This window comes from Cygnus olor, chromosome 13 (genome assembly GCF_009769625.2).
Source record: "Cygnus olor isolate bCygOlo1 chromosome 13, bCygOlo1.pri.v2, whole genome shotgun sequence".
NCBI lineage: Eukaryota > Metazoa > Chordata > Aves > Anseriformes > Anatidae > Cygnus > Cygnus olor.
In genome coordinates this window covers 10,027,191-10,051,386 of record NC_049181.1, presented here as the reverse complement: position 1 = coordinate 10,051,386, position 24,196 = coordinate 10,027,191, and the positions used below count along the sequence as shown (strand labels likewise).

General features: G+C 53.2%; 1 protein-coding gene across 1 annotated transcript; it reads left to right on the top strand.

Annotated features, from left to right (window-relative positions):
* Nucleotides 1–24,008, top strand: ZMYM3 (zinc finger MYM-type containing 3). The gene is given in 35 exon segments (XM_040572389.1): nucleotides 1–309; nucleotides 2,661–3,557; nucleotides 4,088–4,131; nucleotides 4,538–4,610; nucleotides 5,446–5,737; nucleotides 6,175–6,352; nucleotides 6,778–6,990; nucleotides 7,596–7,746; nucleotides 8,334–8,449; nucleotides 10,454–10,540; nucleotides 10,751–10,901; nucleotides 11,484–11,656; nucleotides 12,080–12,249; nucleotides 15,996–16,053; nucleotides 16,589–16,613; nucleotides 16,616–16,678; nucleotides 16,681–16,755; nucleotides 17,372–17,487; nucleotides 17,670–17,844; nucleotides 18,376–18,522; nucleotides 19,368–19,398; nucleotides 19,400–19,480; nucleotides 19,848–19,933; nucleotides 19,936–20,028; nucleotides 20,150–20,301; nucleotides 20,723–20,762; nucleotides 20,765–20,836; nucleotides 21,805–21,866; nucleotides 21,868–21,901; nucleotides 21,904–22,064; nucleotides 22,169–22,269; nucleotides 22,656–22,689; nucleotides 22,691–22,711; nucleotides 22,713–22,781; nucleotides 22,783–24,008. Coding segments are annotated over 34 exon segments (4,302 nt in total). The 5' UTR covers nucleotides 1–309; nucleotides 2,661–2,674; the 3' UTR covers nucleotides 22,858–24,008.
* The last annotated feature ends 188 nt before the right edge of the window (nucleotides 24,009–24,196 follow it).

Below are 24,196 nucleotides of genomic sequence, written 5' to 3'. Positions count from 1 at the left end.
AGTTCTTCAGCAGCCGATCGCCACTTGATCGGAGGATGCCCTGAAGAGGAATTGTCCAGTTAGTTACGTTTCTCATACTCTCTCCCCAGGTACCCACTCTTGGTGTGAATAGAAATGGGATGCTCGAATAGATGGACATTTTGCTTGACTGACTGCGGCAGTCCTTAGCTTTGCACACCCTGCGAAGATGTTTCGGGCTGTTCACCAGAATGTGAGCTGTTCTGCTGGGGGATTCGGACAGAGCTGATGAAAGAGGACAGGAGCTTGGGCACACAGGGCGAGCACTGTGCTTCCAACCAGAACTTGCAAGTGAGTGGTCCTGTTGTGGACTCTTAGGTCTTTCTTGTCCGCATAGCTTTCCCACCACATACCAGTATTTTGGAGTTGACTTAACCTGCAGAATAGTTGTTCCCTTTAAGACCATTGTGCTGGTCGGTGTCGTCACCATTAAGTTTGTCAGAGTCTTGTCTTGCATCATAACGCCCTAGTGCACAAAGCCTGAAAGCCAGCGTTAAGGTATGCTCTATTGAAACCAGGTGCCTTCATTTTTTTGGTAGAGTACGCAAGTAGCATGGCGAGTTCATAGATTTTCATAGATTGTTGCTTGCATTATCCTTTAGGAAGGAATGCCAAAATGGATTTCTTACGCTCCAAAATTGTTCCCAGGGTCTCTTTCTACTAGGCAAAGACTAGGCCAGCTGCAGGTAGCAAATACTTTAGGAGTATCACCTCTCTGGTTCGTTGCAGACTTGCACAAAAGTGTATAAATGAGCTTGCCTTACTCATCTGAGTGGCTCAACCTTGCTGCTGCTTATTGTTCTAAGGTCTGTTGTCCCGCACCCAGATTTCCAGACAGACATCTTTGAGAAGGAGGCGTTGTTTGTATTCAGAGCAGCAGGAAACATGTTTGTCTTGAGAGGATTCTCACCTGCTTCAGCTTCTTATGACCTTTCTTTCAAATGTCTTTACTTGTGTTTCACTCTGTTCTTCTCCCTGTCACCCACCCTAAAACGCACTTTAGACTTTGCATTGCTCTAGAAATAGCTCATTCTGGAAACTTTTTCTCTTTGTAACTAAAGAAAATTAATGGAATAATCAGTCTTTATTGGTGAAACTTGCTGAGACTCTGAAGAAGACAACTTCTGTAGTTTCTGTTTGTGACTGGGGGAACAGTGCTTATCTGTCACTGGAACAGAAAATGCTGCTGTGTTTTTAGATAAAATAAGGAGATAATGACTTCGAACTCCAGCTGTAAGGTATCATTTCTTCAACTCCTGCTTAAATGAGGTTCAGAAGTTGGGTACGTTTCTGTCCAAATATTTCTTGTTTAGTTCTGAGTAAACCATTAGTAAGACTCGGTTGTCCTTTCAGGGGGAAGGATATAACAGAAGAACTGATCAGCTATCACAGTGAAATTACCTCAGGCCTCCTCCTTCATAGCTATAGGTGTATTATGCTCACTATTGGGTGAGCCCAAATAGGCAGGAATACTGAACGTTCGGGGTTCAGAACAGTGCCAAATTTAGGATTAGGATGATTCTAATAGGGGAATAGGTTGGTGCCACATCTTTTGATTACAGCACCTTCCTTCCCTGTAGTGTCTAGGTACAGCCTGTTTTGGGGACGTGATGCTACATCAAGCCTTACCGTGCATCACCACAGGCAGGCTCCAGCTCCCTTTCCCTCTTCAGGCGTTTCACCTTCTGTCCCTTTGCAGGGATGTGGTTCGTTGTTAGCCAAAGGAATATAAACGCCTTCTTGCCTCACCTCATGGTCTTGCCCTTCCTGCCTTGTGGTGATGTTGACTGGAGGAGCTGGGCTGCAGCTTTGTCCATCTGGTGGCGGTAAATGGCAGCACACCTCCCTGCGCGAGTGCTCTGTGCCCTGCCAAGCCACACTGGTCTTTCTTCCCAACTGCGCGTTGTGTGCTTGTCTGCTTTGCTACTTGTTCTTCCTTTCCTACCCTTCTTCACGCCACTCTTCAGGATCCCCCCCCCAGCATTAACTTCATTTTTTTCCAGTGGTTCTCTGAGTGTTGGCCCCCATAGTTATGGCCCCAGGCTGTCGTTAAGGGGTAACGTGGTTTGTATCTGTCCCCTGACAAAACTCCTGCGTTTTGTCATGTGGCATCTTGTTCAAGGCCCAGACTATAGAGCCGTAAAGAAATTCTTCCTGCCTCTGTGTTTAAGAGAAAATATATTTTAAAAATAAAAGATGGGTTAGCTGTGTGCTAACAGACCAGGAGAAAGGACAGGCCGGATTATTCGGGTCTGGTGAGATGTAGAGGAAGGCAGAGCAGGGCTTATTACGCACTGCAGAACAGCTGCGTGAAGCCTCCTGAACTGGTGCTCAAATCCTTTCTGGTATCCCACTGTGTCCTTTAGCATAAGCAAGTCTGTTTGCCACGCTGCGGTGAGGGGTGTGGATGCTATAGAGAATTCTGAAAGGTTTACTTTGCCGAATGGCTGCATCTCGCTGCTGCTGTTCGGCTTCGGAGCTTTGTAACCCCACAGGCAGATGTGATTGACTTGCTGGGATGCTGGGTATTGCTAGCAATCTTACCGGGCCTCCAGTTACTCCAGCAATGTTCAGAGGAGTGGGCAATTCATGCACCATTAGTCTCTTTTCCATTAACTTGCAAGTCTCTCTCTCGTTTCCAGTTGTCATCTTCTAAATGGATTCCAGTGAGTTTTCGGGATCTTTGGACCCCCTGTCTCTGCCTGACAAACCACTTATTGGCGATCTTCCTGCTGACATGGAGTTTGGGGAAGATCTCCTGGGCTCCCAAACAGCTTCTACCCAGGAGGCTTCAGTTCTTCAGCCCCCTGACTGGGATCAATCCAAGCAGATGACCGCAGACGGGGACTTGGACCTTCTAGTGAAGGGGGACAGCCTGTCTGAACTAAACAAATCAAGTGACCTCAATCTAGATAAACCTAGTGTCTTGGACATGCTGGAGAAACCCGGTGTCTTAGATGACCTGGATAAAACTGCTGGCTTGATGGAGCTAGATAAATCAGAGGGTCTGGACGGGCTGTATAAGGCACAGCCTTCCCAGGATGCGGAGGATGGGCCGGGGGACTCCTCTGCCCTCTCTAGAGAAGCCCTTGTTCCGGAAACTTGGAAAGAAGGGGAAGATGCACCAAAAAATGATTCTGGGGACCTAAAGGAAGATGGTGCTGCTGCTATTCCTGCGCCATCTGATGACAATGCCCCTGAATCGCCCCCACAGCCCGTTCCTGACTCTGGAGACCTCAGCCGTGCCCCAGCCACAGAAGAAACCACAGCACAATCCTCAAGTCCGCCAGCGGCCCCTGCACAACTCAGTCTTAAACAGTCAAAAAAGACGAGGTTGAAGGCGCCGAGGAAAAGCTCACCTGTGCAGAGGGAAGGGCTTGCAGGGGAAGCAGAGGTGGAGCTGAGCCCGGACAATAGTACAGCAGCTCTGCCCCATGAGCCCACGGAGGAAAACCAGGCGGAGGAAGGAGATGATAACGGGAACAACTCCCTTAAAGACAGTAGTGTACCAAAGGCACAGGAGGCTGTGCCACCAGCAGGTAGGTTGTTGGCTCTGCAGAACTTGGCTTCCTGTAGCTCAGAAGGCTGCAGTCTGAAGTTGGAGGCTGTTCTCAACTCCAGCTTTCCCCATCTTCCCCTGCCATGGAAATCGTTGATGCTGCTGATGGGCTAGGTGTGGAAAAAGTGTCTCGCCTATTAGGAATAATGTTCTGGAAGCTTTTCCTTTGGCGCACACAAGCTCTTACTCTGGTTTTCGTAGCTTTAACTTTGATTTTTAATGTTTGTGTCAGCTAGGAGCTCCCCTGATACAGCTGCTGCTGTACATCATCTTAAGTTATACTCCTCATCACTGGAGTCCTTCCTGGAGGTGAGGGTTACCAGGAGAAGATTTTCCCATAGGCAAAGTCCCACTGCCCGGGCTGGCCATCCTCAGGAGATGCTCAGTCTGCACAGCCAGACGCAGCTGGAGGCGGCTGCCCAGCCTGCCTCCCCACGTGCAGGGAGGTCTCTCTTCTGTTGGAGAAAAGCAAGATGTGAGATTCAAGTTTCTTCTGTGCTTCTGTTGCAGGACAAGGCCTGTCTGGGAAGGGAAGCGAGACGCCAGCTGAGAAGGTGAGGAGAATGCAGTCAAGTACGTATGCTGCCGGAGAACTGAGGGTGTCTGGCTGTTGCCAAACTCACTGAGAGACGCTGGCTGTCTGGTCACCCCTCTGAGAAGGAGTTTGCACGTCTCCAGTGATGGAGTGGTCCCTGCGTGTGCTGCCACTGTGCTGTACATGTGGCTTCAGCATCTCTCTCCCTGCCACCCCCAGATGGAATGTCATTACCATAGGCCTGTTTCCCCCTCACCCTCCCCTCTTGCCATCTCTGGTCAGGTATCCATGGAGTTTTTTTCCTTTTTCAGCCTAGTCATTGGGAATTCAAAACCCAGAAGTTGAAACTGCGCTGTGATCTGAGATATTTATCCATGGTTGTCCTAGCAGATGGTTAGTCTAAGTATTTTCTGAATGTCTTCTAGGAACAGAAAAGAAGTGAACGAGCCAGAAGATCAGAAACTGCCAGGCCTGAAACTGTGAACTCCTCTGAGAGCAGTGAGTAATTGGGGCTGGCTGGTGCCTGCCTTCAGCCAGAGCATAAGGCCTAGGCCCAGCACAGGCAGGCAGTTTGTGTTGTGAATAGGATGGGGGTAGGGACTCTGGAGCTTTCATACAGACTTTCCTGTTACACAGGACAGGTCCCTTTGCCCATGAGTTTTCATTTCAGGGTTCTTGCCTTGATTTCTCAGCACCTTTAAGTTGAGGAGAGGGTTGTAGGATTTTTACAGTGGTTTGTGGACAAGCAACAAGTAATAATAGGATGAGGCTCTGGGGGTGTTCCCAGGAAATCCGTCTTCCATCTCCTTAGCCAGGACCTTTCTTCCTTTGCCTCTATGCCATGAGGCTGTCTGAAGGAAGGTTGTGTTTGGGGGACTTCCCTGTGAAAGTACTTGAAATCTCTGTTCTTTGAGATGCTGAATGTTGCACTGACATTCCCTAGCATTTTTCTGTTGGTCCTTCCTTGTCTGCCTGTACTGGAGAAGTGTCTGGTGATCCAGCTTGTTCCTTTTAAGGTTTACTGGTTCTTGGAGGGCTTGCTGCTGTAACTGTTCACACTTGGGGCATCTGCTCTACCTTGGAGAATCATGACTTTTCCTCCAGAGGAATTGTACTTAAGCCCAGTTTGCTTAAAGACCTTCTGCCTCATCTGGGATTCCAACAGAATATCTTTTCAGGGTCCCTTTATCATTCTAACCAGGAAGGTAGAATGCATGTAGAGGGACTGCAGCAAGATGACCCCAGAAAGCCCCAGCATGCTTCTCATGGAAGAACTTTCTGTCTCAGTTCCTAATGGGGAATTTCTGTGCATCTTCTGTCTGCTGCTTTGCAGTTCCAGTCTCTGATGAAGATTCTGATGCAATGGTGGACGATCCCAATGACGAGGATTTTGTTCCTTTTCGTACCCGACGCTCGACGCGCATGTCCTTACGCACGCAGATGGCTCAGCGAGCTGCCCGCTCTACTGTCACCAAGATGACGTGTGCCAACTGCCGGACCCCTCTGCAGAAGGGCCAAACTGCCTACCAGCGTAAAGGGCTCCCTCAGCTCTTCTGCTCCAGCTCCTGTCTCACCACCTTCTCAAAAAGACCACCTGGCAAGAAGATATGCACCTTCTGTAAAAAGTGAGTGATCGTTCCCCTTTCCTCAGCGATCCTGTGCTTGTGACCCCACTCACTTGCCCCACAGTCCTCCCTGCCAGTACCCATCCCTGTGACCCTCATGCTTCCTTTGTCGCCCACATCACTCTTGTCCACTGCCAGGTGTTGCCCCATGTCTTCTTTCACGCACTGTGTATCCCATCCTCCCTCCACCCCCTTCACATTATTTATTGTTTCTCCCTGCCAGGCTTAGTGGCCCATATCCCTGCCTCCCCTCAAAACAACCTCCTGCATGCTTCATCTTCAGGCACCGCCGCTCTGGGCTGGAGCAGAGGCTGCTGTGGGCCAGTTCTTGCCACCTCCTTGGGATCACAAAGTCCCTGCAACCGCAGCATGCCACCCCACCCTTTTGTGGCAGGACTGGTGTGTCCCTGCACTAACATATGTCTTTTGATTCCCAGGGAGATCTGGAACACCAAGGACTCTGTGGTTGCCCAGATTGGTTCAGGAGGCTCTTTCCATGAGTTCTGCACCTCCGTCTGCCTCTCCCTCTATGAGGCCCAGCAGCAGAGACCAGCACCTCAGTCTGCTGACCCCTCAGACACCATCCGTTGCAGTGTCTGCCATAAACCTGGTGAGGTAAGCAAATGCCTTCTCTTTCGCTTGTCCCGGATCAGGCGCTTGTCACCTGCAGACCTTGGCCCTGCCTCAGACCATGGCTGGGCATTTGCTGGGTTCTCCTGATGTGTGAGGCCTCAGTCCCTGAGCTGCCTCGGGCTCACTCCCAGGTTCTGCCTTGTTGCTGTGAACTAGCCCTTATTCCAAGAAATACGGCTTCTGCTTCTCCCCACCCTGCAGAGTGTTACTTTCTGCCCCTCCACCCTCCCAGTTTCTTTGCTGGCTCTTGGTGAGAAGCCAGCTTGAGTTGACAGCAGCTTCCAATAGGGAACTCGCCTGGGTTTTAATGTACAGCCCATTCTCCCAAGGGCTGTGGTAGTGGCGTACACGTGTGGGAGGGAGCCTCATGGTGTTCTGAGGGAGTGACAGCAACGATGTCTCTGCAGATCCAGCACGAGGTCAGCAATGGGAACGTGGTTCACCGCATTTGCAGCGATGCCTGCTTCACCAAGTTCCGAGCCACCAAGGGGCTGAAAACCAACTGTTGTGATAACTGTGGACTTTATATCTACAACAAGGGCTTGCCCCTGGAGTACCTCTTCCACGAAGGCCAGCAAAAGCGCTTCTGCAACTCTGCTGTCTCAACAGTTTACAAGAAGGTGTGTGGAGTCAGCTGCCGGGGGAGAGGGGAGAGGGGGCTCCTCGGTGGGTACACATCTCCCTTGTTCAGTTTGGCACAGGACGCTTTATGCAAGAGCAGGCAGCTTGAACCCCCTTGGCCTTTTATTGCTGACAAAACATCTTTAAGAGACTGCTGTGGAGAAACTCTGAAGCAGGCAAATAGAAGTTAGTTACACTGCTTGGGGCCCATCTTGGACCACAGGTCAAACACTCAGATCCAGCTGGACTGTGCAGTTACACTGGGAAATGCGGTTAGCATGAGGGTGGCTTCTTTTGGATGCTTCCCCAAAGCTTGGCAGTATCTGTTCCTCTGTGGTCTGAGCAGGCTTCACTTAACTGTCCTGATAGGGCTGCCAACTTCTGCGTTCCTGCCAGGGTACCCCTGAAATGAGAAGCAGAGGTGCCAAAGGTGGCTTTTTTCTACCACCTGAACCTGCAGACTGTGAGCCTGGCTCTCACATCAAGGGTTCCCTGCAGGAGAGCTGCCCTGTGTGGGATGCTGTAGTGGGGTGGAGTATGAGGATGGGACCCTCGCCGGCTGTGATGGGCTCCCTGGCAGCTCTGTTCTGCTCTGTGTTTGCAGAAGAACACCCGAGTCTACCCATGCATGTGGTGCAAGACGCTGTGCAAAAACTTCGACATGCTGCCCAACGTGGATCGCAGTGGCAAGATGGGACTGTTCTGCTCCATTTGCTGCACTACCTCCCACAAAGTGAAGCAGTCAGGCTTGGTTGGTAAGGGCGCTCACAGGGATTCAGTCACCTCTCCACTCTTAACTACTCCTTCCTTTGTGCTATTTATTGCTTGTGGATGAGACTGGAAAGAAGGCATGTTGCTCACCTGGGAAGGTGTCTGGGGAGGAGTCCCAGGGAGACAAGTGGAAGAGGAGACGTGGCGAGGGAGTGACCCTGCAGTACATAGCCGTTTGTAACGCTGAGGGGATAGTGTCCATCGCTGTTCTTGAGAACGCAGGAAGCAGTTGTAGTACTGTGTTGTGCTGGAATTGCCTTTTCCATTGCACAGAGTACCAGGGTGTCCGGGACTGCATATGGTCTCTGTTGACTGGTACAAGTATTGCGGTCTGTTTTGTCCAAATTTCTGTAGAGCCAGGATCACTTCCTTGAACCAGTCTGCTTTCCATCCATGTTTAATATTTCTGTCCTAGCAGAAGATGGGCTCTTAGTTTCCTGGTGTTCATGTCCCTTCCCTTCTGGTAATAGCTTTACAGACTGAGGATGAGTGAGTAGCTTGCATGCCATCCTCAGAATCCAGTCCCACGTCCTTTGCTGCTGGCCTCACCAATTCCTGTCTGTTTCATCAGGTCCCCCTAGACCCTGCAGCTTCTGCAGAAAGAGTTTATCTGAACCCTGCTATTACAACAAGACAGACCGGGTTGTCTACCAGTTCTGCAGCCCCAGCTGCTGGACCAAATTCCAGGTACTGAAAAATCCTTCATGCTGGGCTGGGCCCGAGAGCTCCTGCCTCTTTTCACACTTAGCAGAGGCTGCAGCTTCTTCAGGCTCCTCAGGGAGGGTCCATAAGAAGTCTCTGCTGGAGCACAGGAGTTCCAGTGACTGTAGTTGTCGATTTCTTATTCTTGGCCCTACCTCCCCTCTCTTCAGCTGAGATAAGGCTGGCTGTAATTATGTCCTGTCTAGCAGCTTACGCCCAGTGGGAGTGCAGCACAGAGCCGCGCTGCATGAGTGGTTTGGGACATAGTGGCCTTACAAGGGTACAAGCAAAAGCACAAATAAGCTAGCAAAGCACCATCAGCACCTGCTAGCATGGAAAGAGGCGGAGCTGCACTCTGAGCCAGGTATCACCAAGGAACATAAGTCACCTAGGTCATGTTGTCTAAAAATTTACAGCCAGCAGGCTGGGAGACCTCATGTTCTTAATAGTCCTCAAGGGCTTGACTGATACTTTTCAGTCTTCTGGTGTTGAGTTTTAGCATTCGTGAACTGTTCACGGTATTCAAAGGCAACTGGAAGAATATTAGTTTTGTACAGTTATCAAAGAACAAAGCAACAGCCAGGAAGACCTGGGAAACTTAGGCCAAGACATGCCTTGGGCAACCGAGAAAACTTAGAGAATCTAGAGGTAGAGAGTTAGTTACTGACAGTGGCAGTGTTTTCTTTTGTGTTTTTGTTTGTTTTTCTTTTTTTTTCTATTTCTTCTTCTTTTTCTTTTTTTTTTTTTTTTGATAATCCTTGATATAATCCTTTGAGATCACAACTGTGGGTAAGGGACAAGGGTAGCTGAAGAGTCTTTATAGGTGTAGACTTCATAAAACACTTGAATCTTGCCATGTGAAATCAGCATTGTAATATGTGAGTAAAGCCATGCATAACCTGGATTAGGTGACGTCTTACTGGCAGATCTCAGAACCACACTTGCCAAAAAACCACACCGAAAGGAGTGTTTCATGATGTCTTCTTGGGATGGGTATTGATATCAATAATACCAACGCCTTCATTAGTCATCTGGAAATAATGTCAAAGTAAGCAAGATAAAATTTTGCAGATGAAACAAAAACCGGTGAAGTGTTAACTCATGCTGAGGTCAGGGCAAAGCAAAGCAATTGGATTGTTTGACAAGATGGGTTCCTCCTAACGTGTACCTAAATGCAGTTCAGTGCAAGATCCTGTATCAGCCTTACTCAGGTAATGTGAGGTTGTAAGTCCTGGAAAGTAAGGACTTGAAAAGGCTCTGTGATTGCAGCAGATAAGCTATTAAGTTTGAGTGCCTCAGTCTACAGTTAAAAGTTCGGGGCCTATATGGAGCAAAGGATCTACCTACAATGAAGCACAGATAGGAAGGATATTCATCCAATGTCCACATTTTAATGTTGAAGAAAAATAGGGAGAGTACTGAAGAAGCTGCAAAACTACAGTGAGCCTTGAAAAATTGTATGTACAGAGGCACTTGCAGAGCACATTATCTTATCAGCAACAAAACCAGATTATTTTATTAATAAATGTATCTGGACAGGACCTCAAGTTCTAAATGGCTCTTTAATCTAGCAGAGGAAGTGGCACGAGAATGCCTACTTGAATTCTGAAATTACGTTACCCTGAAAATAGGAACTAGGCACATGCGCTTCGAGATCTTGTAGAGAAAGTCTCAGAAGAGGTAGCAGAGCCCCTGTCTCTTAACGTTTTCAAATGCAGAGGGGTTGCAGCCTGAAAGCTTGCCTACCTGAGCTGGACCCAGTACAATGGAAGCAAAGTGAAATTACTCAAGAGTCTGCTCTCCAGGAGCTTGAGACATCCTCTGAGGGACTGACTATGAGTCACTGACAGTGGCAGCCAGCACAGATCTGATTGGGGCGGGTGAACTACTGTGATCAGTGGAGCAGACAGGATGACTGGAGGTAGTGCAGGTCGGATGCTTGCTGCCCTCTGTGCCTCTCCCTCCGTCAGCTGTCTTTGTTTTCTGCAGCGCACCAGCCCGGAAGGTGGGATCCACCTGAACTGCCATTACTGCCACAATCTTTTCAGTGGGAAGCCGGAGATCCTTGACTGGCAGGTGAGGATTTTCCCCGGGGAGCACGTTGAGGCGAGGCCAACCCCAGCGAGGACCACAGAGCTCTTCCTCTCCTTGCTCAAAGGAGAGCCCCTTCTGAGCCAGTGCTACGAATGCCTCGGCTGCAGAGACCCACAGTCTTGCTCTCGCTTCCCCGGGAAGCGTGGGGACCTCCTGCCAGCCTGGCTGACCTGGTGGCGGTCTCTTTGGCAGGACAAGGTGTATCAGTTCTGCTGCAAGGACTGCTGCGAGGATTTCAAGCGGCTGCGTGGGGTAGTGTCTCAATGTGAGCACTGCAAGCAGGAGAAGCTGCTGCATGAGAAGATCCGCTTCTCTGGGGTGGAGAAGAACTTCTGCAGCGAAGGTACTTGGGGAAGGCACGGGAGAGGCAGAGCCCCCATGCCAGCCCTTGCTGGGGGAGGAGAAGAGAGCATGGAGTGGAGCAGAGGGGAGACTGTCTAGCCAGGCCCTGGGGCGAGAGCCTCGCCATGCAGTGAAAAGGGAGGACTGTCAGTGGGGATGGCTTGCTGTCCAGCCAGGCCCGAGGGCAAGATCTTTACCATTCATTGTGTCCTTGGGGAGGGCTTTCTCACAGCTTTTCTCTCTCTGGGGGCTGGGGAGACAGCAGGTGGCAGCTCCGCTCCTCCTGTCATCATGCACTTCTACGCTCTTGCGTCTGGGCTGGCCTGACCTGGCCTTGCCCTGCCTGCTGGGTTCCTGCACACAGGAGGTTGGAGTCAGACTCTTCCTAGAAGCATAGAGGTGAGAGATGGCAAGTCCCCATGAGGTCCCATCTTATCCCAGCCCCAGGGGCCAGTGCTGGATTGTTCCCTACAGTGTGTTGCGTGTGCTCTGTTGTCTCCGCAGACCTGGATTGTGGTCACGTTTGGGTCAGGGAGGCCCCAGTTCATCCTGGGAAGGTTTCACTCCTATTGTTTCTCCGCAGGGTGTGTGCTTCTTTACAAACAGGATTTCACAAGAACCTGGACCTGGTGCTGCATCACCTGCACCTACTGTTCTCAGACCTGCCAGCGGGCGGTCACCGAGCAGCTGGAGGGCAGCACCTGGGACTTCTGTAGTGAAGACTGCAAAAGCAAATACTTGCTCTGGTACTTCAAGGTCAGTATTGGCACTGGCAGCTTGTGCTAAGTGCTGTGGTGGGCACGGCACCCAGATAAGTGGGCATTGCACTGAGGAAGCTCGCACTGCTGGAGTCTGGCTGGCACTGCTGCGGAGAACCTGGCACTGCTGGAGTCCTGCCTGGCAATGACGGGACACTGCTACGGGGAAGCTCACGTAGCTGGAGTCCCCAGCTGATCCTGCCAGAGCACTGCACTGAGGAAGCTCACAGTGCTGGATCCGCGGCTAGTGCTGCTGTGAGAAGTTCGCACCGCTGGAGACCCCGGCTGGCACTGGCAGGGCACTGCTGTGGGGAAGCTCACAGCACCTTGCCATGTGCATCTTTCACTGGAGAGTTGTGTTGCACTCGGAGGGGGTGTGGTTAGTTACTCGTTGTTTCTCTCCTGCTGATGCGGGCTTTAGGCAGCTCGGTGCCATGCCTGCAAGCGTCAGGGGAAGCTGCTGGAAACCATCCACTGGCGAGGGCAAATCAAACACTTCTGCAACCAGCAGTGTCTGCTGCGATTTTACAACCAACAGAACCAGCCCAACCTGGACACGCAGAAGGGGCCCGAGAGCCTGCTGAACAGTGAGTAGGAGGGAGGGAGGGGACCTGCATAGCTCAGTCTGAGAGACACAGGGAAGACTGAACAGCGAGGGGTGGAAGCTTCCTGCCTGGGACTGGATGAGACGCTAGGGAACAATCCTGCACTGGCCCTTGGGGGGGGAAAGGACGGAGTGGGACCTAATGGGGCTTCTCCATCTCTAACGTCTATGGTTCTATGACACACAGGGCCCAGACGGGAGGAGCCGGTGCCAGCGTGCTGCCTGTAGCTCACACTTAGCGAGGATACTCAGGGATTTAATGGGCGACTCCATCCTCATGTTGCCAGCGGAGAGCTCGATTTACAGGGTTAGGGGACAGCGTGGCTTGGCATGATAATCCACCTGCAGCCCCACACCACCTCCGAGCTGTGACCTTCTCAGATCTCATAAACTAATCAGGATTGGGCCAGGTCAGTGCTTGGATGGGAAGCATTCAAGGAAAACGCAGGGTGCTGCAGGAAGTGGTGCTGGTGATGCTGTAGGTGGGCTCTCCTCAGCCAGAGCTGAACCTAGACCGATCTTGAGGGAGCGCAGAGCCGCTGGAGGCACTCTGTCTTGCGATGTTAGATTGGAGTCCTACCACTTACCCAAAGATCGCTGCAGCTCTGGGGAGTTGCCAACCCCGTGTCCCGGATAACCCCATTCTGCATCTGTGGAGTTCCAGCTGGAGAGGAGATTTTCACTGCCTGTTGCCCCATTTCCTATCATTAACTTGAGCCAGTTGCTTATGGAAGATTGCAAAGTGCTTTGGGGTCCCTCAGGACGGAAGGTGCTCGTAGTGAGAGTGACAAGACATCGCATGGCCCTTGGACACTCGCATAGTCTCACTTTGCTCGGTCTTCCGTAGGCCATGATCTTCTAGGTAATCTGATGTAGCTAACAAAATGCCGGCAGCTTGTGGTATGACTTCCTTCAGCACATCAAGCTTCGACAGATACCGCTATCGCAGGCTAAGTGCTTCGCTGCCCCCTGGAATTTCGTGAGGTGTAAAACCCTGACTAGGGTGTGCTGAGGAGGGGAAACCAAGAGGAAGACCTTCCCATGAGAGACCTCATCCTCCGTCCCCAGGCTCTTCCTGGTGCCTCTCTCCTGACAGCAGTGAGCTAATCACAAGATGGGGAAACCCTGGATGTCATCACTGCTTGGAGAGCACAGCAGAGCTGCTCTGCCAGAAGCAGCAGGTTCCCCCAGCCGGGGAGTCCTGACCTGCCCTCCAAGAGCCATGCTCTGTAAAATGCCGTGTGAGGTGACAGCTCGAGTGACAGCACATTGGCGTGACCTGGATGAAAAACTGTTGGTTTCAGCTGGCATTGGGGTGTCCAGAGAGAGACTGCTTGATGGGACACAGAGTGTCCTGCTGCCCCAGTGGAGGAAGAGGCATTAAGCTTGCCAGCTCCTGTAGCTCACTGAGTGATTCTACAGCCCTAGCTGTGCTGCTTGATTTGTCCTCTGCTTTCAAGGCATCTTACTTGTGAGGCACCAGTAACGCTGCTTTGGGGACACAGGCACAGCAAACAAGCCACTGCCTGACAAGGGAAGCATCTATTTCACACCATTAGGCCCTTGCCTCTTGGAGACTTGGACCACAAGACTCTCTTGAGTACCCTCTCCAACACCACTGACCGCAAGAAACAGCATCCCCCTCCACCGTGTCTCTGGAGGCCCGCAGGAACTTTGCTGTTAAGCATGCGGCGTGTTGCCCTTCACTGTGTCACAGCTGCCTTTCTGTGCACCCTGTGAGGCCGAGGACTCTGAGGGCAGCCAAGGAAATGCCCCTCAGCAGGGGTGAGCGCTCGGCTGAGCACAATCTGCAGGCCTGGTAAAGGCCCAGTGCAAGTGCCGCTGGTGGCGCGGGGCCCTCTCTGTGCTCTGGCACAGCCATCACCTGCCAGCTGTGGGACAGCTGTAGACAACCTTGCCCAGGACTGTGCCATTCTGGTCAGCTTGCAGCAGAAGGATGCTGGAGCCAGAGCTGCTGTGCGCTTACACAGAGCTTTGCTGCCCCGTGTGCTGTGCAGGGCGTTGCGGGAGGAGCAGCTTGCCACCACTGGTGAGGAACTGCTTCTGCCTGCTCGTCAGGGTCTCCTGTGGATCTGGCAGTGGTGTTGTAAGCTGGTGAGGGGCTACCTGCATTTTAGGTCCAACTTGGGCAGGGCTGCTGACTACTTGCTTGTTTTCTAGCCAGTGGCTGCCTAAATCCATTCATTCCTGCGATCAGGAATTCCTGCAGTGGCTGCTGCCTGCCTGGTGATCCTGAGGTTGCTTGCTGACTATAAAAGTGACTGTTGCTTTGCTGGGAACACAGTCTCTGTAAGAAGTGATTTAGGAGCTCCTGCCACAGAACATTGCCCAAAGAATTCAAAGGGATCAGGCTCTGTATAGGGCTATCCATCTGGAGAGGAGAGAGGGCCAGTCGTCTTGGTTGGTGCAGTTGATACCTTGACAGTTCCTTGCTGGTGTTAGCATGAGAGTAAAGAACAAGCCGCAGCTTTCTTGAGAGCCTGGACATGTAGCGTGTAGAGCTCTGTGGTGTGAGGATCTTCTTGCTTCTTGCTGTCCTAAATCCTTGGCCTGCGAGACAATGACCTTTGCTTTTATTCTGCTTTAGCAGACTCCGCTTGTACTCTTCTCCATAGCTTGTCTTTCCCTTCTGTGTCTCCTGCTGCCCATCCACTTTGGACTGGTCACAGGGAGCTCTTGGACCCACTGAGATATGGCAGATGTGTGGCTGAATGTTCAGCTGGAGGCTAGGGAGTTTCCTTGAGCTGGAACTTGCCTGTCCCCTCTGTGGCAGTCACCAAATGGCTTTTGCTGTGCCTCCGTTTGCCGAAGAGCAAAGTTCTTGGGATTTCCTTGCGACGCAGGAAATTGCACAGTATAAATGCCAATGTGCTGATCCTTTGGGAGTCTGGGTTTTTCCCGGAGAGCCTATCTGTAGGAGGAGCAAATGGACCTGCCACTCCACTTGGGTGCCGACGCCTGCTGCTTTCCTTGCAGGTGTCTCCTTCGTGCATGGCCCACAGTTAGTCAGTGCTGCAGAAGGAATTCTTTTTCCCAGCCACATGGGTAACCAGGGTTCACGGGAGACTTGGATGAAGGTGCTTTTAGTTCATCAGCCTCCGAGATGGGTGCAGGTGCTCTGCAAAGCGAGACAGAATTATCATCCGAGCCAGGATGATATGGTTACCATCTGAGGCTAGTGTCTGCCACATGTGCCTCTTACCTGCTGGTGATCCGCTCTCTCCTGCATCCCTAATGCTGGGCAAAGCTGTCTCTGTATTTTCTGGGATACCTTATAGCAAACTATTACCTCTGTCACCTTCTTCCTAGGGATCTCGAAGCACTTTGCCAAGATATTTGTAGCAGGGAGATGGAGGCACAGAGAAGGGCCATGGCTCGGTACAGCAAGCCAGTAGGCAGAGGCTGGGAATAGAGCCCTGGATTCCTCTCTCCACAAGGGGCTGGGATTTCTCCTGACCTGCTGTGATGGGAATGGGGTGGACTGCAAGGGAACTCAAAATGACATGGCAATGACTTGATTTTGGAGTTGTAGTGTCTTCGGAGGTGCTAGGGCTAGAGATTTTTGGAATGACTGTTCCTGGAGCGGCCAGGAGCAGTTCTGGGGAGCCCGTCACTGCCCTCTGGCCTGTGGCTGTTGCCACCTCCAGTCCCAGCAGTGGGACCTGTTTAGCTGAGGAGCTCTTAAATTAAGAGTCATTGCTTTTTCTTGCAGGTCGTCTTCAGAACCAAAACCACCTGCCTCTTCCCGCAGAAGGCGAGAGACTAACACGGTAAGGGCCCGCTGGAGTTAGGAATTTGCAAGGTAGCATAAAGTGTTTGTCCCCAAAGAGACAGATTCTGCCATTGCTTGCGGAGATTTCATTTACAACCAGTGCATTTTAAGATGGTGGTGGCCTGGGCAGTGGAGCTGATGCAGAGCTGCTGGGGAGGGCAACTTCAGCACATCTCCTGCACGGGGGATAAATAACTGTTCCCCGACAATGAATACAGACACCAGAGCAGACTGCCCACTGTGGTGCTGGCTCCTCTTTGCATGGTGCTCCCTTGTGCCTGGGCATAATCCCTGTCCCACTGAGTTCCCTGCTGCTGACTGGTGCCAGACTCCCTGCTGGCTGTTGCAGGGATCTCACACAGGTTTTGCTGCCTGCCATCATCAGCTTGGCAGCCCTTTGGCCAAAAGTAGCCGTGGGAGCATGTGTATGTGTGCTGCGGGCTGCCAGGCTGCAGGAGGCTGTACCTGTGGTTGAGGAGAGGTGATGCTGCTTTTGGTGGACACCACCTCTCTGCTTTCTCTGCGTTTCCTAGTTGTCAGCAAAGACCTCCTCAGCACAGATTCTCCAGCCGCGCCGCCTCCCCCGCCCCCTCCAGTTCCAGCCACCCCTCGGAAGAACAAAGCTGCATGTGTAAACCACTGATGCAGAACCGGGGTGTTTCCTGCAAGATAGAAATGAAGTCCAAAGGATGTCAGACAGGTAGGAAAGTAAGACACGACTGCAGGACTGAAGGGGCATTTTGGAAAGGCAGGTAGCATGTCCCTGCTCCAGGTGGAATGTGAATCCAGCTTGAAATGCTCTACAGAGCTGCTGGGTGTTCAGCATTATGCTGAGGAGAGTTAGGGACGTGTGGGGGAACGCACGGAAAGGCTGGAGGTAGGGCACCCGTTTCCAACAGCAGCAGGAGGAAAGCTGCAGAGAGCGCTGCAGCATGATCCCACCTCTCTTACGATATTTGGGACAAGTTGTTTTCCTCTAGAGATCATCAGCTTGCTTGAGGGGCTGTCTGCTGAACAGGTTCCACTGTGAAGCTGCCATTGGGCACGTGTGTGTGTGTGATCTCTAGCATATACAAGGCAACTAGACCTCTTGGCAGGACCACATAAGAGCAGGGCTTGCACCTTTGCTAAGGCAAGCCTCTCTGGTTGCAGGGCTGCCTGGCTTGCTGCTGCTCCAGCTCTGCCCATAAGTCACAGACGCTGGTGGCTGGAAAGGCTGTGGTGCTGGATGGCTGCGTGGGCATGGCAGTGCACAGCTCGGCTGGGTGGAGGAGCTGCCGGGAGCAAGCTCACTGACATACTTTTGCTCTTGTCAGAGGCTGACTGGAAGCCCCAGGTGATTGTGTTGCCAATCCCAGTCCCGATCTTCGTGCCTGTGCCTATGCATATGTACTGCCAGAAAGTACCTGTGCCTTTCTCCATGCCTGTCCCGGTAAGCGACACACTTCACCTGCTTGTGTTCTCTTACTGTCTCAGGTCCTGCCTCGCTGCAGCCTTCCTGCTTCTCTGTTTGTCCTCTACTCCTGCCTCTGCTTTCACAGCAGTCGGCCGAGCCAGAGCTCCCTGCGGGTGCAGCATGTGTCTGATCTTTGCCTGCTGTGCCACTGTCAACAGGTGCCTGTGCCAATGTTCCTGCCCACTACGCTGGAGAGCACAGATAAGATTGTGGAGACCATTGAGGAGCTGAAGGTGAAGATCCCCTCCAATCCTCTGGAGGCTGACATCCTGGCCATGGCAGAGATGATTGCGGAGGCTGAGGAACTGGACAAGGCCTCCTCAGACCTGTGCGGTAGGTTCGGCCGTGGCTTGGGCTGGCCCAACAGCTGCTGTCGCGTGGGGTTTGCCTGCTCTGGGAGCCAGAGCATCTGTCCAGATTGCAGCTCTCCCAAAGCCTTTGAAAAGGAGAAGAGAAGAGCAAGCCCTCGACTACTGCTGAGGAAATACTAGGAGCAGGGAGCAGTGTTAGCCACTGACCCTTGTGGGGGTGCCAGGCTCATGGCACACATGCGTTAGTTTTTCACAAGGCTGTTCAGGCTCTTACCTAAAGCAGCTGCCCAGCCAGACCAGCAGTCCTGACCTCACAGATCTTTTAGCTGGGGACTGCATTCCTTAAGCCCAACGACTAGAGCCATGGCTGGGGAGAGGACAGAGGTGCAGATTCTTGTTGTCCAGGGAAAGCTGGACAGTGCAGCCAATTGTGGGGCTGCTCTGAGCCCAGGACTGTGCCCCAGGGAGCCTGACTTCATTTTCCAGCTGTCACAGGGAAAACAGACAAAAGACTTTTATGAAATTGTATTTCTGATCTGCTTTTGCATTGCAGACCTGGTGAGTACCAGAGTGCAGAGGGTCCTCCTGGAGGACTGCGATCTGTTTGGACCAGCACGGGACGATGTGTTGGCTATGGCTGTCAAGATGGCAAACGTCCTCGATGAGCCAGGCCAGGACCTGGAGGCTGACTTCCCTAAGAGTAAGAGCTAGGTGAAGGAGGCATGCGGGGCTGCTCACGCTGCAGCAGGGTCCTCCTGCTGCCCTCAGCCCACCTTTGCCAACAGCGTTAAGACCTGTGTGAACTTACCTCCCCATGCCCTCTGACTGACCCCACTTGAGGCCAGGAACTGAGGGTCTTGCAGATGACTGCTCACAGCGGGGGTGAGACCACCACTTTTGAACAAGTCTGTGTTTTTTGACTAACCGACCTGCTGCAGACATAGGTCTGTAGAGAGGGGGGAACGAGAAGCTGATTTTAACAGCACAAAGAGCAGGGCAAAGGTGCTGGCGTGTTTACAGATAATGATTCCAGAGGATCCAGAAAGGCCTGAAAGACCTAGACAGGGCATGACGTCTTGGGAGATGGCAGAGTTGCTGAGTGTGTCTGTTGGAGGGCAGGAGGTGGGAAGGAGGGGGCAGGGGACACGCACGGCAGTTCTGAGGCAGTATACTAGCAGCAGAGGACAGAGAATTGGGGGTGCCTGTGCCAGGCTGTCACCAGTGCTGGCCTGGTGTGAGGGGATGATGAATGTTCCTGAAGTGTAAAAAAAACCAAAACTGTCAGAAGGGAGAATTTTGGGTTCTGGTTAATCTGAGAAAGCTGAGACTCTGGCAGGTAAAGCTGTTTCCTTTGTTGGGCTGTGGCTAAATGTTCATGCCAAGCAGGGTGGAGGGTGCGAATTGTTGGGCTACGTGTTCCCTCTACCTCTGGCTAAGAACCAGGCCAGAACAGTAATCTGGCTTAGACGTCTGCCTGCCTCTTACCTCTGCTGGGGACAGGATGAGGTGTCTGAGCTGAGCTCTTCTGCCTCTGTTTCCTTTCAGACCCTCTGGACATCAACCCCAGTGTGGATTCCTCTTGACTGTGGGCTGGTGGGGCCAGATGATGTGTCCACAGAGCAAGAGCTGCCTCGTGCTGTCCGAAAGGTGAGCTCTTAGTGGGTGCTGCCTGCTCAAGCCGTGTGGATTTGGAGTGGGAGCTGCCAGCTGGACATACTCGGAGGTGAGGTGTGCTGGGGAGGTGGTACCCTCTCCTTTCAGGGCCCGCCTGGCCTATGGGCCTCTCTTCAAATGCAAGTACTTGCCTGTCACTTTGGAGGGGCCCTGGATGCCACATGCCGTGTGAGAGCTGGCCTCTTTCCTGCCTGTGATCCTCATAACTAATGGGTCTTGTTGCCTTGGCTGTCAGCAGGAGGATGCCTGCTGGCAGGGGTATAGGCACCGTGGGAGGGAGCTGGCTGTCAGCAGGCCTGAGGAGTGGCTGGGAACCTCGCATCTGTCCCAGGTACGTGTCTCATCTCACAGTGCTCTTTCTGCAGGGCAGAAGCGTCTGGTGCTCTCTGAAAGCTGTTCCCGGGACTCGATGAGCAGTCAGCCCAGCTGCACAGCACTCACTACTCGTACGGTGTGAATGCCTGGAAGTCCTGGGTGCAAGCCAAGTATGCAGGGGGAGAGACCAGCAAGGGAGAGGAGCTGCGCTTCGGCCGTAAGTGCCCTGGCTGTATGGGGTGGAGTGGCAGAAACCTCCCAGCAGCTGGGCCCCAGGTGTTGAGGTGCTCCTGACCCTGCAGGCTATTGTCTGAGGCTGTGGGTGCTTGTTTCCACAGCCAAGCCCATGAGGATCAAGGAGGACATCCTGGCCTGCACAGCAGCTGAGCTCAACTACGGCCTGGCTCAGTTTGTCAAGGAAATAACACGGCCCAATGGGGAGCGCTATGAACCAGACAGCATCTATTACCTCTGCCTAGGCATCCAGCAGGTGAGGGAGGGCTTTTTGTCCTCAAGTCCTTCACAGTCAGACCTGGGGGGCAGATCTGGTGAGGGGAGCTCATTCCCTTTGTTCTGCCTTCTGGTGACCTAGGACAGCAACCCACCTGGTTCAGGTCTTTGTTCCTGAGTGCAGTGGGTAGGGTGACGGCTATGGCTTTGCACCCTTCCTGCACATCCCTTGGGGAAGGCTGGGAGCTCTCCCCAAACCCTGTCCCTTCTTCAGCACCACGTCTGCTTTGTCGTGTCCTGGGTTTCCCTCACAATTTTCAGGAGTGGGTGGTCTTGGGATTCTGCTCTGTAGCTCTGGCTGTACAAGGAGGGGCTGTGTGTGTGCACCCTGGGCTCTCTGGGGAGGGTTTGCACTCCAGGTGCTACCGTGTCTCTCCTGACTGTGTGTTCGTCCTTTCTAGTACCTGCTCGAGAACAATCGTATGGTGAATATATTTACAGACCTTACTACCTGACCTTCGTGCAAGAGCTCAACAAGTCCCTGAGTGGCTGGCAACCCACAATCTTACCAAACAGTATGTGTCTCCAGATTACCTTGAATCACCACGCACATACCCTGTTTATGCTTCTAGCGTTGGATCCTGCAGTCAGATTGTGCTCCTCCAGCCTCGGTTTTCTTTCTTGGCATAGGCAGTGCTGTCCTGCTGTGTTTTGGGGTCTTACTGTCCCACGCCGACAGCAGAGCCAGCCCGGGTTATGCCTCAGCAACTTCTGTTGCCCAGAGTGAGGTTGGCTGGGAGCAGAGTATGACTGCTGTGTTTCCTGGGACAGTTTGAATTTTTACAGTAGTTCACTTCACAGTGATGTCTAAACCTTGGCAAAGAGGATACCAACCCAACAGGTGCAGTGGCCCATGCCTTTCCTTCCCAGTGCGTGGGCAAACCCTGCACACTGCTGAGCGTTGGCCATGGCTGCCGCGCTGCTACCTTGTGAGCAGACTGCCGTAAAGCTCTGCAGGAGGCTTTTCATGATGCTGTGATCTGGGCTCCCTTCCCTGCAGTGTTTTTGTCAAGTGCTGGTTCACAGATGCAGCCTCTCTCTCTGCGTGTCAGCTGTTGAGCAGAGGCCTTTGGCTCCAGACCCGTGTGTCTAGACAGGAACTGGCTTTTCTTTCACCTCACACAGTGTGGTGGAGCACTGACCTCAGTCTGCTTTGTGGCCATCTATAGAGACGAGCTGTTAGGACTGATTCGGTTCTAGCTTGTGTTTTGCCTGTGCTATGGACAGCTCGTGGCTGGGCAGAGCCAGCATCTAGATCCACTAACGGCTCTGGAGGAATAACCTCGGGGGCAGTGGGTGTTGTGAAGCGTCAGCACCGAGCTGAGCTTGCCTGTGCAGGGTGAAGGGATTGCTCCAGGCCCACGTTCTCCAGATGCGTGGGGCTGGCTCCCAGCCATCGCTGGCAGGCACATAGTTCTAGTTCCTCCTGAAAGAACACGAGGCCACTGTGGGTGGTTGACCTGGTTCTTCCTCTGTGTTGCAGACACGGTTTTTCTCACGGTTGAGGAGGAGCACCTCTGGGAGTGTAAGCAGCTGGGCGTTTACCTCACCCTTTGTGCTCCTCAACACCCTCATGTTCTTCACACCAAGTTCTTCGGGCTGCAGACAGCGGAGGAGCACATGCAGCTCTCCTTCACCAACGTAGTGCGCCAGTCCCGCAAGTGTACCACAGCCCGGGGCATGACAAAGGTAGTGAGCATCCGCTACTATGCCCCTGCCAAGCAGAAGAAGGGCCGAGGTAGGGTCTGACGAAACATCTCTCTGTCCGTCTCCCTGCTCTCCCACCCCCCATCATGTTCCAGCCATGATCCTATTCTCTACCCCTTTGCAGATGGTGGCACTGGAAGCGGAAGCGTGAGGAGGAGATACCAATGCTGGAGCAGCGGGAGAACAGGATGAACCCACTCCGATGCCCAGTCAAATTCTATGAATTTTATCTCTCCAAATGGTGAGTCTTCGGAGAAGAGGCACGTGACGTTTGGGGCCACCTCTCAGTTTCAGGGAGACCCTGTGGAGTGGCTGCTGTTCTCTGCACATCTGTCTATGAGTTTGAAGCCTTGACCAGGGTTTGCACTGCTTGTAGGCTGTGGTTGAGAGAACACTTCTCTCTGGCCTCTTTCACTGCTCAGCCCTCTGTAGACGTGGAGGGGTGTGTGGTGTGTTTGCTTTCTGGTTAGGGAGTTCACTCCAGAGTGAGGAGCTACAGGCTCAGTCTGTGGCCTCGTCCTGCCAGAGGATGAGTCTGCCAAGTCTTGAGCCTTTGAGGGCTAACAGAGAGGGCAGGCCAGGCTTTCTGAGCGCCTTCTATTTGTATCCCTTCCTTTCCCTCTGCAGTCCTGAGAGCCTGCGGAACCGCAACGACATCTTCTAACCTGCAGCCTGAGCGGTCCGTGCATCGCCGAGTCCCCACTTTGGTACTCAGTCATCCCCATGGACCGGAGCATGCTGGAGAGCATGCTGAAACCGCATTCTGGCAGTGAGGGAGATCTATGAAGAGCACAGCCGGCTCAGTGGCCTGGAGGACGACATGGACTAAGCACAAGGTGCTGCTGGGCTGGTTCCGCTCCAGCCCTGGACACCCTCATCTCCCTGCCTCCTGCTGTGGGGGCCGTGCAGCGCAGGGTGGGGCCGGGGCTGCAGCAGTGCTGTCCCCTCATCGTTACCGGACTCAGACATCCCATCCTGCTCGTAACAGGCCTGTCCTACCTACGTGGCGCCTGCGCTCAGCCATGTCCCAGAGCTGTGTGGGCCATCTTCCCTGAGGCCAGGCCCTGCAGCACAGAGGTGGCAAAGCCCCCAGGGCAGTGGCCCCAGCTTGGCTCTGTCCTCCTGTTCCCCAGGGCTGCGGCCCCTTCCCCTGACACTAACCCCTTTTCCCCCTGCCCCGGGGCAGGAACCGCACAATACGGCAGAGTGCTGCCTGGGACCAGCAGCCCCTGAGGCTTTTAATTCCCCCTTCCCTTGGCATCAGCTCTTGGAGGCTGCAGGTGGCGTGGCAGGAACAGCTCTGCTGCAGTGGGACAGTGTTTTCAAAGCAGCAGGGAAGGACCACGGGTGGCACGTGAGCTGTTGGGTAGGGGAAGGGCTCTTTTCAAGGGCGGGAGGTGGCCGGGCTGGCTGTGGGGAGCAGATGGAGGCGGTGCTGGAACGCGAGGGCTGAGACCCAGTTGGGCTGCCTCCCTCAATTTTGTCGATGTTTTCTGAGTCAGCAGAAAACTGACTGACACGGGTCTGTGCCAGTGCTGCCCCTCTCCCCACCGTCCCCGTGTGAGGTGCCACCAGCAGTGCAAGCTGGCCGGGGCGCTGGCGGCGGTGGCAGGTCCCTCCGCTCCTGCTCTGGGCTCGGGCGGCTGCTGGCAGAAGCAAGGGGCTCTGCCTGGCCTCTCCCCTCCCTCCCAAAGCTGCAGGGCCCCGGTGCCCTGCCTGGAGCAGGCTTGGCTCCGCTGTGCTCTTCCCTGCTGCCTCCTGCCCCTCCTCGTGTTCTGGTCGGTTTTCCTGAGCTGTACATGGGTCTCAGCACTGTTGAGCCTGTATATATTGTTCTGGGCCTTGGCCCGGGGCCCCCCGTCCTCTGTGTCCATGTGGAGAGTGAGCCACTCACCAGTCTTGTTGTAGTGATAACAGGGCGGTAGGACTAACCCTGTGTCTCTGGAAACCATTCATTTCAAATAAAGATGCAGAAACCTGCGGGCAGCCCCTGCTTTCCCCTGGTGGCAGGGTGGGCCCTCCCATGCAGCCCCTCACGCACCCCCAGCCCCAAGCAGTGCTGTGGGGCTGGGGCCTTCCCTTCTGCGGGCTTGGCCTCTCCCAAAGGTGCTGCAAGGCTCTATGGGGCGCAAGGGCCCTGGATGGAAAAGCCAGGCGAGTGTCCTGCT